This window comes from Panthera tigris, chromosome A1 (assembly GCF_018350195.1).
Source record: "Panthera tigris isolate Pti1 chromosome A1, P.tigris_Pti1_mat1.1, whole genome shotgun sequence".
NCBI lineage: Eukaryota > Metazoa > Chordata > Mammalia > Carnivora > Felidae > Panthera > Panthera tigris.
In genome coordinates this window covers 166,278,480-166,297,212 of record NC_056660.1, presented here as the reverse complement: position 1 = coordinate 166,297,212, position 18,733 = coordinate 166,278,480, and the positions used below count along the sequence as shown (strand labels likewise).

Sequence of the window (18,733 nt, the reverse complement as noted above, 5' to 3'; positions counted from 1 at the left end):
TGATGGCAAAATGGGGGCAAGTAAAAGCTGAATCAGAGACAAGAGCGTGGGATTTTCCAGGCATTAAGAACAGTGACCCTTAGGGGTAAGAATTTTTCACCAACGTTTACAGAGCACTAGCAGGCATTATAGAGGGCAGGCGAGAAATACAAAGATACATGACAGGCATATCCTTGCCTTAGGTGCTCTGGATCTAGTAGGCAAAAAAGACACAAACAGTTACATTATAACAAGCTTAGAAGTACACACAGAGTAGGTGTAGCCACACAGCAGAATACAACAGGATCTGGGATTCTAGACTGACTGAATCATGATGAATGAGTAGAAATGAATCAGATGAAGAAAGAGTGGGAGGTCATTCTAGATAGATAGAATAGCATGAGCAATGTCAGAAGGTGTGAAATCACCATGGTGTATCTAGAAGTATAGGCAACTCATGATCTCCTAGATATTAGTTTTCCAGGCAAAGAAAAGTAGGAAATGGAGAGATTAACAGGCAAATTCATGGAAGGGCTTTTTATGTCACACTGCCAGGCTTGAACTCCTGATATTGGAAACTTATTTTTTTTTTTTTCTTTAAAGGAGACCAGTAAGGCAAAATTGCATTTTAAATTTAATCAAGGGTAAAGAGATCTGAGTGAGGTAATCTGGAGGCACTGAGACCCTGTCAGGAGGCTACAGATGTAACCTTGTGAGAACAGCTGAAGGCCTGGACCTGGGGGAGTAATGGTAGGATTAGAAGGGAAGGGCTACCTGTGGGAGAGATTTAGGAGATGAAGGGGAGCAGAATTTATTGCCCCCAAATATCCCTGTTTGGAGTAAACATTCTTTTAGACTGTTTATTTATAAGAAACACCAGACCTAGGAGAAGCTGTGAAAACCAAGTAGAAGTTACCTTTCTGTAATAGATATTTACATTTACAAGGGAAATCTCCCTTTGTAAGGGTGTCTCCCTCTGTGTACCAGGAAGACAAAGATGACCTACTCCCTAGAAACTCTTACCGAAGGAGAAGGCACAGACTTAAATCTGCATAACAACCATAGCCTTGTTTAATGTGCTTTGACTGATAACTTCCCATAACTGCTCTTCTCCACCTCACCTATCCCCCAACATCTTTCTTTTGTCTTTATATGGAGATGATATTTAAGGAGGTGACTGTGCCACTTGGGGGAGTTACTCAGTTTTCCTGGGTCTCTCCCATGTGTATATATATATCATGTATATACATGATATTAAACTTGTTTGTTTTTCTCCTGTTATCACAGTGGGGAGGGGGGCAAATCCCGACCAAGAACTTAGAAAAGTAAAGGGAAATTTATTTTTTTCCTCCCCCACAGGATAAAGATATTAATTATTAACCAAATTGGTTTGTGGTTTAATTATGAAGTTGAGGGGAAGGAAATAAATAACTGTATCTGAATGGCACTGAGGAAGGCACAGCTAAATATACCGCTCGGAAACTGTGTAAATTCATTTTAATGGCATGAAGGATGTTACTCAGGATAGGCTGTTATGCTGCAGAAAAAGAACAAAAACTTTCTGTTGATTAACAGCAGGTTTATTTCTTGCTCATGGTATATATCCCGTGTAGTCTGTCAGGGACATCTGCTCCATACAAACACTCAGGGACCAGGCTGCCACAGTGCCACCATTTTGTACCTGTAGTGATGGAGTCATATCCTAGCAGCAGAGGAGGGATAGTCAGAAGAAATGTACATAGGCATTTCTCACCGCAGCCAAGGAGTAACACACTTTTTTTCTGCTTACATTTCTTTGATCAGAATGAGTCATGCGTTCTCATCCAACTTACAATTTACACAGAAACCTGATAAATGTAACCTTCAGGATGCCCAGGGGGAAAGGAGAACCAAATACTGATGATGACTAGTGAATCATGATGGAACTTGAGGTGATGCTAATCTGTTCTAATGTGAATGTGAAGTTACATAGCATAAGACAGGCTAAGCTTGGCCACAGGAAAACATTTTGAACACTCACTTTGTACTAGATCACTCTGTGCCAGACCCTGTGCTAAAACTGCATATATTAAAATAATTCAGTAATTTAACACTCACAACCGTCCAATAACACAATAAACTTAGTAACTTTTGAATTTCAAACTTGGAAGAGAACTTTTGAATGGTCATGTTAGAACAAAGCCTTTATTTTGCAGCTGAAAAACTGATATCAAGAAGAGTGAAATGAAAAGGTAAAAACTGATATCAAGAAGAGTGAAATGAAAAGGTAAAAACTTCCAGTTATAAAATAAATAATTTGTGGGGATATAATGTACAATATGGTGACCATAGTTAATAATATCACATTACGTATTTGAAAGCTGCTGAGAGAGTAGATCTTAGAAATTCTCGTCACAAGGGAAAAAAAATTGTAACTCAAGGTTAACTAGATTTATCATGGTGATCATTTTGCAATATATACAAAGATCGAATCAGTATGTTGTACACCTGAAACAAATATAATGTTGTATGTCAATTATACCTTACTAAAAGACAAGTGAACAACAAGACCCTTCCTCCCCCCAAAAACCTCAAAAGATGCTGACAGACTGGCATTTTTATTTATCACAGACACTCATACAAAAAAAGGAAAAAAATAAGTAAGTTAAAAAGGAAAAAAAATGATGAGTCTCAGATAACATAAAAAATGAGTTGCAGGGTTAAGAGTCAAACTCAGATTGGACTCAGAATGGAAAGTTGAGAGTGTTTTTCCTCCACCACATTATTCCTCATGTCCATGATTTGGATCTCAAAGATTACACGAGGCTCTGTGACATTTCATACAGCTGGGCAAAATTATTGGTGTAATCCTCGTAAAGAATGAGCATAAAGAGATGCTTAACTTGTTGAATTTTATTTGATATTGATATCATCTCTGTGACTTACTCAAGAAGACATGGCTGGTCATACAGGATGCATAGATACCCCAAATGACAATGCATTATTTATACCAAAAATGTTATGGTTTGATGGAGTGCGAAAAGGGTGCCGTTTTTTCCTTACTAATTCCATAAATGCTTATTGATAAACTATTTGTATGATTTGCATTCATATTTGATACTGTTTGTCACACCAAATTTCTGTCTATCATAAATGACAAGAGGGAAATACAGTATTCCTCTGACCAATTCTCATGGCCTACTGTATTCATTTAACCTACATGTTGTTAAATCATGGCACTAACAACACCCTGATTTAAAATTCCAAACAAAATTGCAAAACAGAAATGAATTCTAACTGTGAAACACTAAAAGGGAGACTGTATTATTTAAACTGGCACTTAGATACATCATCAATGACACAAGTGGAGTTAGTGCAAAAGCTAGTTTACTTTCTGGTTGCAGAATTTAGCAAAAACTATCTTAAAGTTTACAGACAAAAAATGAGATTTAATTTGCCACTGATTTATAAAGCAAAGTAAATACCAAAGAAAGAAAGATAAGTTACAAGATTAGACAACAAAAGGATTTTATGAATGAAGAGCTGTTTTTAGAAAAGCGTGAGTACACATTAGTATACACTCCCAAAGTTTGGTGCTTACCTCTGCAAAGTGTGCAGAGGCTCTTTAAAGTTATAGGTTAGACTACAAAATAAACACATTTCATTTTCTTGGAGGCCCTATTTTGATAAACATTTTAATGATTTAACCATTATTTTTGTAAATTCTGAACACGGATATATTATGGGGTAGAGTCAAACCTTGCATGATTTTTCAACATAGCAGGAATTACAATGGAAGCAGGTCACTTAGTTTGCTCTAAGGGTGGGTGTTTGTTCCCTCTGTCACAAATGGTAGGAGAGCAATGAACTCTGAGAAACAGATGATGGGAATTTGCAAATGAGAACAATACAAGTTTGTGGTTTTATCATGTCTTAGGACTTAAGAGTAAAGGGCTCAAATTATCCTTCGGCAGGTAAAAAAAGTAGAAAAAGGCCAAGAATTATTATTATCTGCCTTTGAACGTGAACTGGACAATAATGTGGGTAAATGATGAGAGGTTATATTCAGTTTCAAAGTTGGCAGAGCATCTAAGAACCTTCCATTTTTATATTAGAGGACAGAGGGTCGGCTGAGCCCTAGGCAACAATACTCTTAAGACACCTGTCGCGATGAGGGTTTTAATCCTGCCTACTCCTACAGAATCTGTGTCCCCCATTCCTTTTGGCACAGATTTGAATTGTATACTGAAACTGTGAAATAGAGAGACAGATTTAATAATCATTCCACTTAGTAAGTACAGCTGGGGCAGGTAATTAAACAGGTTTTCTCTTGCCAGCAGGCCTAAAGCAATGTAGCTCAGAGTCTCAGTCACACAACTGGACTGATGGAAAGCTAATATTAAACAGGCCTTCTCTACGCAGACCCATGTTGGCAGTGCTGTTCCTCCCAAGAAGGAGTTATTAAAGGAGGCTTGTCAGGCCGTCAGAGACCTGTCAAATCTTCACTTTTAGAAATATTGGATTTATGGGTTGAAAAATGAAAAAGGACTAAAATAATCGAAAAATTATCATTATTTTGAGGTGGTTGATATCTAATAAAATATCATCATGGTGAATCTTTGATATTATCGTTATATGAATATCTACTCAAATATTGGGGAAATAATTTCTTAATTTTTGAAATTTCTAGTTTACTTTGCATTATGAAAATGTAGTATTTACTTAATATGAGACATAGTACCCTAATTGCATGGAGGTTGAATAGTGACAAAACACTCATAGGGAGATGATAATTGACCTTAGTTAAAGAGTACTTTGTTAGGAAAGGATTTTTGGCTTGTTTGAAGATGGAAAATCAAATGAAACATTTTTCGTTTAAAAAAATATGCCAAATTATACCGTCAGTTAATAGTTTTTCCTGTCTGATTGTTCCTGTTATATATTGCTACGTAACAAACACCTCCGAATTTAGTGTCTTAAAATAGAAAACTCTTTATTATATCTCAAAATGTGAGGGATCAGAAATTTGGGTAGGGCTTGGCTAGGTAATTCCTCTGGCCCACATTGTGTTGACCTGAATCAATTGGTTGTACTTGGTTGGTGGCTGGTCTACTCTAGGGAGTACAAGACAGTGAGATGAATAGAAGTTTTGGCCTAGCTGCCTCTTTTTCTTCTTGGAGTTTCAGGGCCTATCCATTGGGCCATATTTGGTCCTTCCATTGATGCTGAGGCAGCACGTACTGATTAACTGCCACTGGAGTTGATGAATGCTAGCCATTCAGTGATTGCTGATCTTGAAGATACATCTTGTCCTAATTTCTACAGGGTGTCAAAACTATAAACATTTTCCACATATCAAACATACAAGTTTCAACAAATGTTTTTGGACAGCATGGCAACATTTTAATTTTGGTTCGCTGTCCGGGAAAACATCAAATGTAAGTATAGTTTTCTTGGATTGCTCTAATCCTATGAATCCATTTCCAAGTGGGTGCGTATGGTTATGGTGGTGGAAAGAAGAGAAGGACTTCATTTGAAGAGACTTTCCCATTAGTTTCCAATATTATGTGCTATTGTTTTCTTGTTTATTTGGGAGTGAGGGGAAGGATGGGAGGGCTACAAAATCCATGACTTAAATAGCGTATTTCTACATTAAAACGTAGATATGCTTCTATTGAAGTTTTAATTTTTTTTTACTATGTTAAAACATTCCCCAAAATCTCTTAATCAATATGAACTCAAATTCATGCTTTATGCTACCTATAAAACATTGGGCAACTGTGTAATATGAGATGTCTATAGTTTTAAACTAAATGAGAATGATGCAAAAATAAACAGAATTGGAACTGTTGACTGAATACTTAAACATAGAATGAAGACAACGATTCTAAATCTATCATAAATATTTAACTGAAAGATAAGTTTCAGAGATAGTCATGCAATATTAAGCATTAGAATTTATAATATATTTTTAAAAATTTAATTATTTTACTAGATAATATTTTGAGGCCCCAAATTATAAAACATATTAAATATAAGTTATCAAAAAAGGCTTTCTCTTCTCCTTGTCCCTATCACCTCTGTCCCACAGAGAGCCAGTATTAGCAGTTTCTTTATACTTAAACAAATATGAATATGTATTTTTATTTCCCTGTTTTCTACACATGCTATTGTATACCCTGATGTTTTCACTTAACAATAAATCTATATGCACACATTAAGTGCTTTCTCATTTTTTTTTTTTGCTTTCTCGTTTTTTTATAGTTGCATAGTATCGCATTATATGGATGCACCATAGTTTAAACAGCTCCCTATTGATGAACATTTGCTTTTTAAGAAAACTTTTTAAATGTAATTAGTAATATATTGCTTACATTCTTTAAAACACAATATATTCGTGGAAAACTTCCCAGAAGTGAAATTACTGGGTCAAAATATATATGCATTTAAAATTTTCATAGATATTACCAAATTGTTCATCATAAAAGCTGTAAATATGTATTTACTCTAGAAATATATGAAATTGGCTTCCCACACAGTCTGACCTATAGCATATAATGGAATATTATCATTTCTTTCCAAATTGATAGGTTAAAAAAATGACATTTCTGTATCATTCATGTGTATCCTTTTATTCTCATTGAGTTTATGCTTTACTTTTAATATTTTAAAGAACATTTGCTGGGGCACCTGGTTGGCTCAGTTGGTTAAGCATCTGACTCCTGATTTTGGCTCAAGTCATGATCTCATGGCTCATGAGATTGAGTCCCTCCTTGGGCTCTGTGCTGACAGTGTGGTGCCTGCTTGGGACTTTCTCTCTCTCTCACTTTCTCTTCCTCTCTCTTTCTCTCTCTTGCTATGCCTTCCCTACTTGTGTTATCTCTCTCTTTCTCTTGCAAAATAAACAAACATTAGAAAAAAAGTATTTGCCTTCCTATGAACTGTATGATCATATCCTTTTACCAAAGATCCATTGGATTATTGTTCTTTTTCTTATTGATACTCTTTAATACTAATATTTGTGGAATTTATATATTGAGATATTTTAACTGATTTTGAAAAATATTGTGTCTTCACTTTTTATTTGCCCTTTGACTATAGTTATAATATTTTTTCTTTGGCCTTGCAGTCTTTCTTTATGTTTGTGTAGTTAAATCTATCTTTTCTTTAATGACTTCTGGATTTTGAGTTAAACTGAGAAAGGCTTTTGTCTCTTCAGTTTTATGAAGTTATTATTCCTGTTTTCTTCTGACACATTTATGTACTTTTTAAATATTTGCTATTTTTGGAATTTATCTTGGTGTCTGGTGTGAGGTATGGATATAGCTTACTTATCTCTAGTAATTCTAATGCCATTTTTGAATAATTCATCTTTTCCCCACTGATTTGATATGCTAACTTTATCCTCTTTCAAATTTATATATATATATATATATATATATATATATATATATATATATATATATTTATATGGACTTTGGAATGTTTTATTCTGGGCCATTGCTCTGCTTGTTTATGAACCAACACCTCACTGTTTTAATGCTGAAACTTTACTAATCTTTATTATACAACATTATAAACACATTTTTATGTCATAAGGAGGGTCCTCCTTGCTGTTTACCTTATTCTTTTCCAGAGTTTTGCCGGGGACTTTTATTTTTCTACTTAAACATTATGTTTGGCTATATATGATTAGTTATTATAGTTTGCATAATTAGCACTGTTTATTTAGATTGTATCACATTTATAGAGTAACTTACAGAGAAGTAAAGTCTTTATGATATTGAGTATTCCTATTGAATGATACAGTATGCTGTTACATTTGTTCATGTCTAGTCCTGTCCTTCAAAGCTGCTTTAAAGCTTTCTTAAAAGAGATTTTTTTTCATCTTTATTATTGCTATTCTTCCCTATTTAACCTTGGTATTGTAAATGGGTTTTTTTTTTCTTTCTTTGTATTACCTAACTGGATGTTATTTGCATATATGAAAGCTATTGGTTTCTGAATATTAATTTAATATCCCTTTAGCTTGCTGAATGTTTTGTAATAATTTTCTAGTTCATTCTCTTTGGTTCTGCAGGTAAGCAATCATATCTCAGCAAATAGTAGTAATTTTACAACCCCCTTCCAAAATGTTTTACCTACAGTTTCTTACTCTAACTGAATTCATTGGCTTGTGAGCTGAGATAGATTTCTTTTTATTATGAATTCATTGGCTTCTGTTTCACTTAGTATTATTAGGCTGAACAATATTTGATTTATTTTTTCACCTACAAAAATAACCTTCCATATAATTCAACTAAATGTTTATTAGGGGTGGTTGCTAAATTCTTTCAAATGTTTTTTTATCATGGATGTTGGTGATTTATACTACTTGTATTAATAGAATTCCTAATGTTGAATCATCATTACGTTTATGTAACAAAACTGAGTCATGGTACAATTATCTTTTAATTTTGCTGTATTTTCTTTTTCAGCATTTTATTTACTATTTTTGTATTAATATTTATGTGAGATTATTCTACAGTTTGTTTTCAAAGTCTTAAGGCTTTAGTATCAATGTCATATTCTTTTTATAAGCTTGCTTTCTTTTTTATGCCTGGAGCCATTTAATAGCATTTCAATGGGCTGATTGTTAAATACATGTTGGAATTCTCCTGTGAAGCCCTTTAATCTTTGACTATTTTTCTCTCAATTGTTTTATGGAAATTAACCTTTTCTGATTTCCAGAGTTTGAATATAAGTTTGACAAATTGTTTTTCTTAGGAAAAAATATCAGTTATCCAGGTTTCAAATTTATTTTTATATTATTGAAATAGCACTTTTATTAGTCATCCAATTTCCTCTATTTCTATGAATTTTTCTTCATAATAACTTCCAATTAAATGCTTTCTTCTTCTTTTTTAAAAAATCTTAAGTGTATTTATTTATTTTGAGAGAGAGAGAAGATGAGCAGGAGAAGAGAAGAGAGAGAGGAAGAGAGAATCCCCAGCAGGCTCCATGTTATCAGGGTGGAGCCCAATGTGGGGCTCGAATTGAAGAACGGTGAGATTACGACCTGAGCTGAAATCAAGAGTAGGATGCTTAACTGACTGAGCCACTCGGGGGTCCCTATATGCTTTATTCTAATCAATTTTTATTAACAAGCGGTTTGTATGTTCTATTGCTTATTTTTTCTTCCAAGTAGCAGTTTTAGGGTTTTTTAAAATTGTTTTTGTTGTTTGCATATTTTTATCTCACTAAATACTACTTTTATTGCTATTTTTTTCTTTATGCTTGCTTTCAATTTATTTCTGTACTTCTAACTGAATCAGTTCCTTACTTTGTTTTTTTTTCTTTTTAACCAGTTTAAGTATTAAAGGCTGTGCATTTTTCTCTGAGCACCGATTATCTAAATTCCAAATGTTCAAATATGGACTATTTTTTTTTAGAAGTTTTGCAATTTTGATTAGTGTTTGAGTTAAGAGAGATTTTTTTCTATTTCCAGATTTATAGATACATACATTTACTTATTATGTTAATTTCTAATTTTGTTGCATTTTTATTAGAGAATATTGTCTCTACCACCTGTGATGGTTAATTTTATGTATAAACTTGACTGGGCTTTGGCCTGTCCAGATACCTCATCGAACATCATTCTGGATGTTTCTGTGACAATGTTTTGGGTGAAATTAACATTTAAATCAGTGGACTAGGAGTAAAGTAGATTGTTCTGTACAATGTGTGTTGATCTCATTCAATCATTGCATCTGTTGAAAAATACAAAAACATTGGCCTCTTCCAAAGAAGAGGACTACCTTAAGATTTCATCTGGATCATCGGCCCTTCTTAGCTCTAAGGCAGACTGCCTTAGGACTTGAATTAGAATACTGGCTCTCTTGGGTCTTCAGCCTATCTAACTACCCTGCAGATTTTGGACTCACCAGCCTCCAAAATCACAAGAATCAAAGTTTTACAATCTCTCTGTCTCTCTGTCTCTCCACACAAACATCCTATGGCTTCCGTTTCTCTGAAGAACCCTAATCACCACCTAGCCTTTTAGTCTAAATTGCCCTTTTATCATTTTGCTCAATTGTTTTAGTTTTAAGAGGAGCTCATGTGAACAGTATTTTCTGAATCTGTTCATTTTTAAATTTTAATGACTTCATGACACCTGCACTTATTATAAAATTTATAAACGGCCTTTCTTTTTTGTTTTTGTTATCTTTTTATTTTATAATGTTTTCTACTGTCTTCTGGCATTGACTTTTTCTGTAGCCAGCCTTATTTTTTACCCTTCTAGATATCTGGTTATTTTCCCTTGGCTACTTATAGTTAAACTCTAGTAATTTTACTAACATATGTCTGGTGATGAGCATCCTACTCAGTTTGCTTTGCCAAATAATGTGGCTATTAATATGTAAGTACAAAGGGCATTGCTACTTATTAGCTGAAACTTGATAAAATTATTTAACTTCTCTGTATTTAAGTCTCCTCATCTGTATAACAGGGAAAATAATTGGATTTGCCAAAGAAGGTTGTCATGATATTATCATTTTAAAAATGTTTAATACTGTGCCTGATATATAGTAAATGATATTCTTTAATTAATAAGTTAATAAATAAACCAGAATAAATTTCTTTCAGAAAAGTTTTCTTGATTTTATGTATTTAAATGTTATTTGAACCTTGTTCTTAGAGAAGTTTAATTATATGTATATTAGGTATTATTTGCCTGTCTTCTTAATACATTATTTTCTCTCTAATCCTTAATCAATAGCAAAACCAAAAAGAATTATTGGGATTTTTTTTAGTGTAAGCATAGAGTCCTGTGGGTTTTGGCAAATGTATATAGTTGTACAATAACCATTACAGTCAAATTTTAGAACGCTTTGATGACCCCCAAAACCTCTCTCATGTTGGGTGCTGTCAATTCTTGCCCCCACCCTTCGCCTTAGGCAATCTCTGATCCATGTCGCTGTTACTATAGTTTTACCTTTTCCAGATTTCACAGAAATGAAATCATACAATATGTAGGCCTTATATCTGACTTCTTTCATCTGTATTTTGAGTATGGTTTTTTCCTTTATTATGAGTCGGTGGCATTTCACTATACGGATATGCCACATTTTGTTTATTTTAATCTGTATACACAGTTATTTTCTATTACTTTTTTGCTTGTTTTGCTTGTTTCTATTTCATATGTTCTTTACTGGATTTTCTGAGGTGTCTCTTTCATCAAATTTCAAATTTCATTTTTCTATATGTGTTTATTTTTTTCTTACTGCGCCTGTCTGTACCCAGTAATCTTATTGCATATTTTCCTTGTCCCCCTCTTTCTGTCCTACATTCTTAAATTTATTCTTTTTGAATTTCCTTCATGGAAGTGAAGAATTCAGTTTTTTTTTTTTTAATTTTTAAGAATAGGCTTGGGCATACCCTTTATCTGTTCTGTGGAAACATTTGTCTGAAGAGTGTACATTCACTAATTTTTTTTAAAAAAATGTATTTTGAATTCCTACACTGTAGCAGGCACTGAGGATATAGCAGTAGATAATACAGAATAAAATAAAAGTTTTGTGAAAATACTATATCAGGTTGTGACTTGTATTATGCAGGGAAATACCACTCACAGTGGAGGAATAAGGAATGTTGATGCGTTTGTCACAATTTTAAATAATGTGACCTGTGACAATCACCCTTGGAAGGTGACAGTTGATTAAAATTTGAAGGGGATAAGGGAGTAAGTGATATTGCTGTCTTGGGGAGAATATGCTAGGCAGAGGAAAGAACAAGAAAAGTCTTTGAGGGATGACTATGCCTTCTATGTTCTTGGAAAAGAAAGATGGCTAGGGGACAGAAAGGTTTAGAAGTCAGAGGTAATGGGAAGAGATATCATCTTGAGCTTCACAGGTTCTTCTCAAGTCTAGCTTTGCCGAGTGAGATGGAGAGGGAGCCCTGCAAATATATGAAGTGGAAGATGAAAGAATTCTGAGTATTTTTAATCTGTTGGTTAATCTGGTGATCTTTACCACATTTTTACAGTATTTATATACTGATTCTGTGCCATATCTTTTTTTAGTACCTATCACTGAATAAGTTACATTTTCCTAAACTAGATATTTGTAGATGGTTCTTATGAAAGTAGCTTGAAAGGATCCTAGGCAGCATTCCAGCCTTCACAACTTAAAAGCTCTCTTCCTGCTGCCATAGAGACAGACTGCTTCCTACCAATGTGGCTTCTGTGTGTGTCTTTGTGCACTCCTACAACATCCCGCAACTTCTGTTTCTCTTTATCATATCTGGTCCAGAGATCATGTTCTCTCCTGTTCAAGAGATGTAGATTTTGCACTTCTGAGTGAGCCCCTCATCTTCGTTGATGCAGTCAGAGGACTACCCTGATAGGGCCTCTTGAACTCTCTGCTTTCTTATGATTTCTTCCTTCATGGCTTGTGTCCATCTAAGCTTCTGTTGGCAGCCCCCACATGTAAGATGAAGGCAGCTTATTATAGCTGCCTCCTAATTTCCCTAAAAAATTGAAGTTACAGGGTGGTGTTCCTTTTCTTTGTTGCTTTGGTGTGATTTTCAGGAAGACAAGGGAAGAAAGCATAGTTTCTTAGCTAGTATGATGACTTAGCTAGTATGAAGGTTAACTTTAAATGTCAACTTGGCTAGGCTATGGTGCCTAGTTGTTTGGTCAAATACCAGCCTAGACGTGTTGCCATGAAAAAAAATGTTCAGCTGTGAATTGAAATCAGTAGACCTTAAATAAAGTAGATTATTCTTTAATCTACTGGATGTGGGTGGGCCTCATCCAATCATTTGAAGCCTTAAGAGAAAGACTGAGGTTCTCTGAAGAAGAAGGAATTTTGCATTCATATTGTCTTCAGACTCAAGACTGCAAGTCAATTCCTGCTGAAATTTCTAACCTGCTGGACTTCCTTACAAGTTTTGAACTTACCATTCCCTACTCTTCTGTGAACCAACTCCTTAAAACAGATCTCACTCTATATATGTATGCACACTCTATTCATTCTATTTCTCTGGAGAACCCTGACTAATACAGGTTACCGTACTGGTAGTGAGAATTCAAGAACTAATTTGATGCAACTATTGGGAAAATTTTGTAGAGAAACTTAATTTAATAAATTATATATTCAGCATTGATGTAAGTTTAAGGCTTTCAAAGATATATTGATTATCTCACAAAAAATTCCACAGGACATTTTTTGGGAATAGTAATTTTACATGCCAAGTAATTCTGTATTTTTCTTTTGATATCCTGCAGTGTTTGGAAAGTGTGGTATTAAAGCAGAGGGTCAAAGAGATAAAGTTTAAGGGGTTATTAAGTGGGAAACTATGTCTGTTAGACATCAATGACTGGGTCGGTAGATTACAGCCTGAAGATGGAGTTCATGTCATCTCTGAGTGGAGAGAGGAACATTCTAAGGCTCTTTCCTATCTTTGAACATACCTATTATTTTGTAAGGCATTCTTCAACTATAATATGCATTTGTAGCCAAAAATGAATCCAAGAGATATAGTTTAAAATTTATAACACTAAATATGACAGATACAAAGTGATGTCATATATTCTAGTTCTCTTTTTAAAAAATATTTCTTGAGCATTCCTGTTAGGGTCTTTAGAGCCGAAAGGTGAGACTTAAAATTTAAATCTAGCTTCAGAAAAGAAAAAGGGTCATGGAAAAAATATCTAAACCTTAATCATTAAAAACATAATTGAGTATACATCTCTTTTTATTGTCATTATTTCATGTGATTTTATACTTGTGTTATGAATGTTGGCTATGGCAGTATTCTAAATATGTATAACATATAAAATGACAAACAGTAGCTTTTCAAACACATGTAACTTGAATAACTACAATTTAGAGAATTATATCCTTTAATCTCTAATGTGAGATACAGGATTTAATGTACAGTTAACCCTACTGGAACACATTCATTCATAGGAAATATGAAAGATTTTCTGAAGATCTGTGCAATCAGAATTACCAGACATTTTTCAGAATTACCCCACTGTCTTGTTCCCTGAAAGTAAAAACACTTTCTTACATGTTTCCATACAGCACACGGCTTTAGGAAGTTTCATATTCTTGAATATGTCCCATGTTTTATTATTATTAAAGGCCAAATCATTTGCATAGTGTTAGGTTGCCTTACATTTTCATTATATTTATTCAAAAAATTCCTGCTGGCCACGAAGAATGTATTTGTCCCCCTAATTTAATAATTGATAGTTAGGGAGTTTAAACGTGAGGTTTCTGAAGATGAACATATGTAAATGTGAAAGATTCTTAGCTATAGCTTTCTTACTTGATAGTATGTTGTAAAACGTTAAGAACCAAACGCACTTACCGCATAGATGACATTACACTGTATGGACCACGCTTCACCCACACCAAAAGGACATCCTATAAAAAGATGAAATGGAGGAAATGAGGAAATAAAAATAAATTATCCTATGGATGATTAGATAAAAATTCAGATATTAGACTAAGATTTGTAATATGCTGGAATAAATATCAAAGAGATCTTTGTTGTATACTAAGTGAGATTTGGCCAAAGATTTTCTAGTCTTTTATTTTCTTCTTAACTCATACCAAAAGAATCTTGTGAAAGTCCTTAAATAAATTATGAGAGAGTTTCCATTTGGAAAAAAACAGAAACAAATTCTTCAAGATGTTCCTTCGATTCAGATCCATGAGCCAGAAATTTTGTCAACATTTAAATGCGCTATAAAGAATATATAGTGGATTTTAATATCAATTTTGGCCCGCTTAAGGGTGGAGCCAACAAAATGTTCTGCTTTTGTTGGGTCTGCTCTGGACTTTATTTTATGCATCCCAGGTTACTCTTATCCCTCAGTGTTCTGCTCAGATATCTGTTTTTGCTTCAGAGAAGATAGTGCTGATTTTTCAAAGGTGTTTATGTTTACATGTGCCTGAGGCTCTCAAACCTGGTGGATCAGAATTTATCAGGCAACATTTTAACAGTGCCAAGACCGCAATCAAGGAGTTTCTCATTTATTAGTGGAGTGGGCATGCATTTGAAAATGGCACACCTACTAGTTACGATAACCATAACTTATGCTTACGCTACCTCAAAGATCAGTCTTTATCAAATCTATTATTTCCAATGGCAAGAAAATGATCTGTAAAATACGGGCTTCCTATTTTACTGCTTCATACCAGCAATGACTATGCAACATCATGGTGTCCTTTCTGAGTTTCTCTGAACACTGTTCTTCAGTTTGGTTCTCTTGTCTACTGTTCAGCAGCGTGACACTCCCTTGCTATGCTAATAAACAACTCCTTGCCATCCCTCCTATCTCTGCCATCCCTCTACCCCCCAGCAGCAGCTCAGCATGCTTATTGCTTAATCACTTCATGCCCAAGAACACGTGGGCTCTACTGAATGAGGCTTGTAATCAAATGATAGAGCTCTACTTGATTATCATTCACAACAGTAGCCCAATACATGATTTTTCTAATTATCTCCCCCGTGGTGGACATTAGCCCCTGTTTGGTTTTCAATTATAACATCTATATGTCTTAGTCCCCAAACATTCTTAAGGGATATACTATCAGAACAACCATGGAGAAGTTGGAGTGTCAGGAAAGGAACTCCCTTTGATGACTCCCTTTTGCTTTCATGTTTAAGTTGGACTATTATTTTCAGGAGAGGGGCTGAAGGAAGAAAAACAAATGAATTTGTTTTTCAGTGAAATAATAATTTTCAGAATTCTTTCCAGATCATAACAAAAAGTAAATGCCATGTTAATTTGTCATATGTATTTTTTCAGATCTGCAAGCATCATTCCTTTTCACTGCAGGAATGTTCTAAATGAACTTGTTTATAATCTGCAACCATTAAGATTATGATTTTTTAAAAAGTTTTATTTGTTAAAGTGACTGTTTTGCGTACATCATTCCTTAGGCTCTGAATCGGACTTGATTATAATAATATTGTGCTTAAAATAATTGATGTTATTGAAGCTCTTTCAGGAAGTCTTCAATTAAATATTGGTCAATATGTACTTTGCATTTTTACAGATAATAGTATATATCATTTTTACTATTTTACAATTTTCCTGACAAATTCGTAACACAGAAAGTGATTTCCTGAAAAATGTTGAATTTGGCAAAATATTAATATTCTTCTCATGCTCTCTGTCCCCAAAGGAGATACTATAGAGTCATTTTGTTTGAGTGTCAAGTTTTATTGATGATCTTGGTCAGAATCATTTATATTTTTCAGTTTCCTTGCACATGTCATTAATAGAGAGCTGCTTCCTTGCTTGCATGAATGTTTGATTTCTTTTTCCAGTTAAATAGTGATCCAAATGCAAAATCTAATGCTTAGGGTAATCATGTGAATTTATGACCATCGCTTGGATGCTGGGCTTTCAGAAATGAAATTGAATAGATCATATTTCTCTATAAATGTAGGTTTTACAGCTGAGATAGATCTAATATTGATAATCTCTTTATTTAACTGTTTCAAAATGCCATATGTGACTGAAAGCAACAGAATGGAAATAACTATGTTTATAGCAAATAGAACAGGAAATGAAAGCAAGATATGCAGAAAGCTTCTAACTGAAGTGAGCATCATATTAGTGCTATAGTATAGCAGCATTAAGGGCAGCAATCAGCATGTTGAAGAAAGGGATTGGGGCACACTCACATGTAGGACGAGGAAATTATAATGGGAAAAATATCATGGCTATTTTCAGATGCTCAGAATCGCCCAGAAGGGGTAACTTGAAGATTACATTAAAACTTACTTAAAATCGGGGAAAATACCTGTTGATTTATTTCAACAATTTTGTATCAAACAAAGAACATCTACTAGGTCACATTTTTCCAATATCTGCCATTGTCAGATCTGTAATATTGCAAAAACAATGGCTCAAGGTACCACACAATTTCAATTTAAGTGACTTTGCTAATTCTCAAACGGACTCTGGCCTTGCCGTTTTTCAGTCTATATTCATTCATTTATCCCACATGGTCTTTGCAACTGAAATTGGTTAAGGGAAGTGCTTTGGATTGAATTATGTTCCCTGAAATTCTTATGTTGAATCCCAGCCCCTAATATGACTACATTTAGAGTGAGAATTTTTAGATGGTAATTAAGGGCCAGGTCATAACCAGATGAGGTTGGTGGCCTTATAAGAAGAGGAAAAGAGAGAGATCTCTCCTCTCCCATGTGAGAACACAATGAGAAGGTGGCTGTCTGCAAGCCAAGAAGAGAGTGTGCACCACCAACTGACCAGGCTGGCACCCTGTTCTTTGACTTTCCAGACTCTAGGGCTGTAGGAAAATAATTTTTTGTTGTTTAAACCACCTGGTCTATGGTAATTTGTTACGGCAATCTCACCAGACTAAGACAGGAAGCATACTGATTCCAAACACGTATCTATGCTCAGATGACAGGACAATTATTTACCATTTCATTTAGGTTCCTCACTGTTTCTACAGTGCTTGAATGTTTTAGCAGCCAAGGTGGTGACAGATCTGCACAGAGGTTTTCTAAAGACAGTGTCCAGTCTGCATTGACTTGCTGTCCTGCACTCATTTGTCAAATTTCTTAGAATACAGGGGTGTTCTGTGGTTAAAAACAAGCAAACATGAAAGCCCTGTTTGAACCCTCCACAATCTCAACTGGAATCAAATCAAGTTACTTAAGGAATGTGAGGCACAACGTATACAGATGCAAGACTTTTTTTGTATTTTATTCTACAGAATTCAAATCCTCTAGTTACTCAAGTTAGAACTCAAGTCCCAGAATGTCTGTTTTACTATGTCTGGGATCTGGAGGAGTCCCATATGTATATAGGAAAAAGGCAGGGATTTCTCTGAGTTAGAATTTGGGGAAAAAAAGTTATTACCTACCAAGTTTTTCCAAATACATATAAAGGTGACTAGATCACTCAGGGTGGATATATTTTTATTCTCCAGACTGAATTTTGGAGGTATCATAGCATTCATAACAAAGCCAACTATCACTATTTTTTTCCCAAAGTATGCCTGTAATTTGTTTTTCAGATTCCTCTGCAGGATTAAAACTCCTTTTCAGAGGCACCTGGTTGACTCAGTCCCAAGAGCATGCGACTCTGCATCTCAGGGTGGTATGTTCCAGCCTCATTTTGGGTGTGGAGTTCACTTACAACAAAACAAAACAAAACACACATCTTTTTTGCATGCATTGTTATACTCCCTGCTCTTGGTCTTCTTTTCTGTGTCTTCACTATTCAAGCATTTTCTCCTCTCCTGATCAGGATCATTGCAATGACCCAAAATTTCCCAAATGCTATAATTTTTGTGACACTCCCTAAGCCAGTTAATGAAGACATTGTATTCTTCAGTGGGCCAGTGTCGAGATAAGTCGGGATGCATCTTTAGGAGAACGTGATGGAGCACAGCAGAACAACGCCAGTTGTGGCCTCACTGGGAGGGCTGAAGTAAAAGTCACCAGCCAAGACTCCCCATCCAAAAAGCGGTGACCTGAGCACCAGAGCTGGGCAGGTTCGCATTGGTGAAGTCTCTCATGCCCTCCACAGGCCAACTATTACTATTTTTAGGCAATCCTAGATACCAGAGCAAATGGACAGAGAAAAATTATGTGAAGTATATGATAAAAGAGGAACCACTGGCTTTTAAATCACGACATAAAAAAATAAAATCATTTTGAGATAAAATCTAATCCTTTAAGGTTCTGTCATGTTAACATTTATTTCCATGTTTACACATATATTTATTCCTTATAT

The 18,733-nt window shown here is 34.7% G+C and overlaps 1 protein-coding gene across 1 annotated transcript; it reads right to left on the bottom strand.

Moving 5' to 3' along the window:
* Nucleotides 1-1,570: 1,570 nt before the first annotated feature.
* Nucleotides 1,571-18,362, bottom strand: LOC102956333 (COX assembly mitochondrial protein 2 homolog). The gene is made up of 4 exons (XM_042956702.1): nt 18,154-18,362; nt 18,000-18,031; nt 14,317-14,372; nt 1,571-1,681 (listed from the first exon to the last, which is right to left on the bottom strand). Exons 1-4 carry the CDS (start codon nt 18,360-18,362, stop codon nt 1,571-1,573), a joined length of 408 nt encoding a protein of 135 aa, XP_042812636.1.
* Between the last annotated feature and the right edge of the window lie 371 nt (nt 18,363-18,733).

Excerpts from the sequence above, each read along its gene's own strand:
- LOC102956333 (XM_042956702.1), bottom strand. The coding sequence starts at position 18,362 with ATGCATCCCGACTTATCTCGACACTGGCCCACTGAAGAATACAATGTC. Across the intron at positions 18,032-18,153 it reads AATGCATGCAAAAAAGATGT|TTTTAATCCTGCAGAGGAAT; the intron begins GTGTTTTGTTTT and ends TCTGAAAAGGAG. Across the intron at positions 14,373-17,999 it reads AGAGGAATCTGAAAAACAAA|GATGTCCTTTTGGTGTGGGT; the intron begins TTACAGGCATAC and ends ATCTTTTTATAG.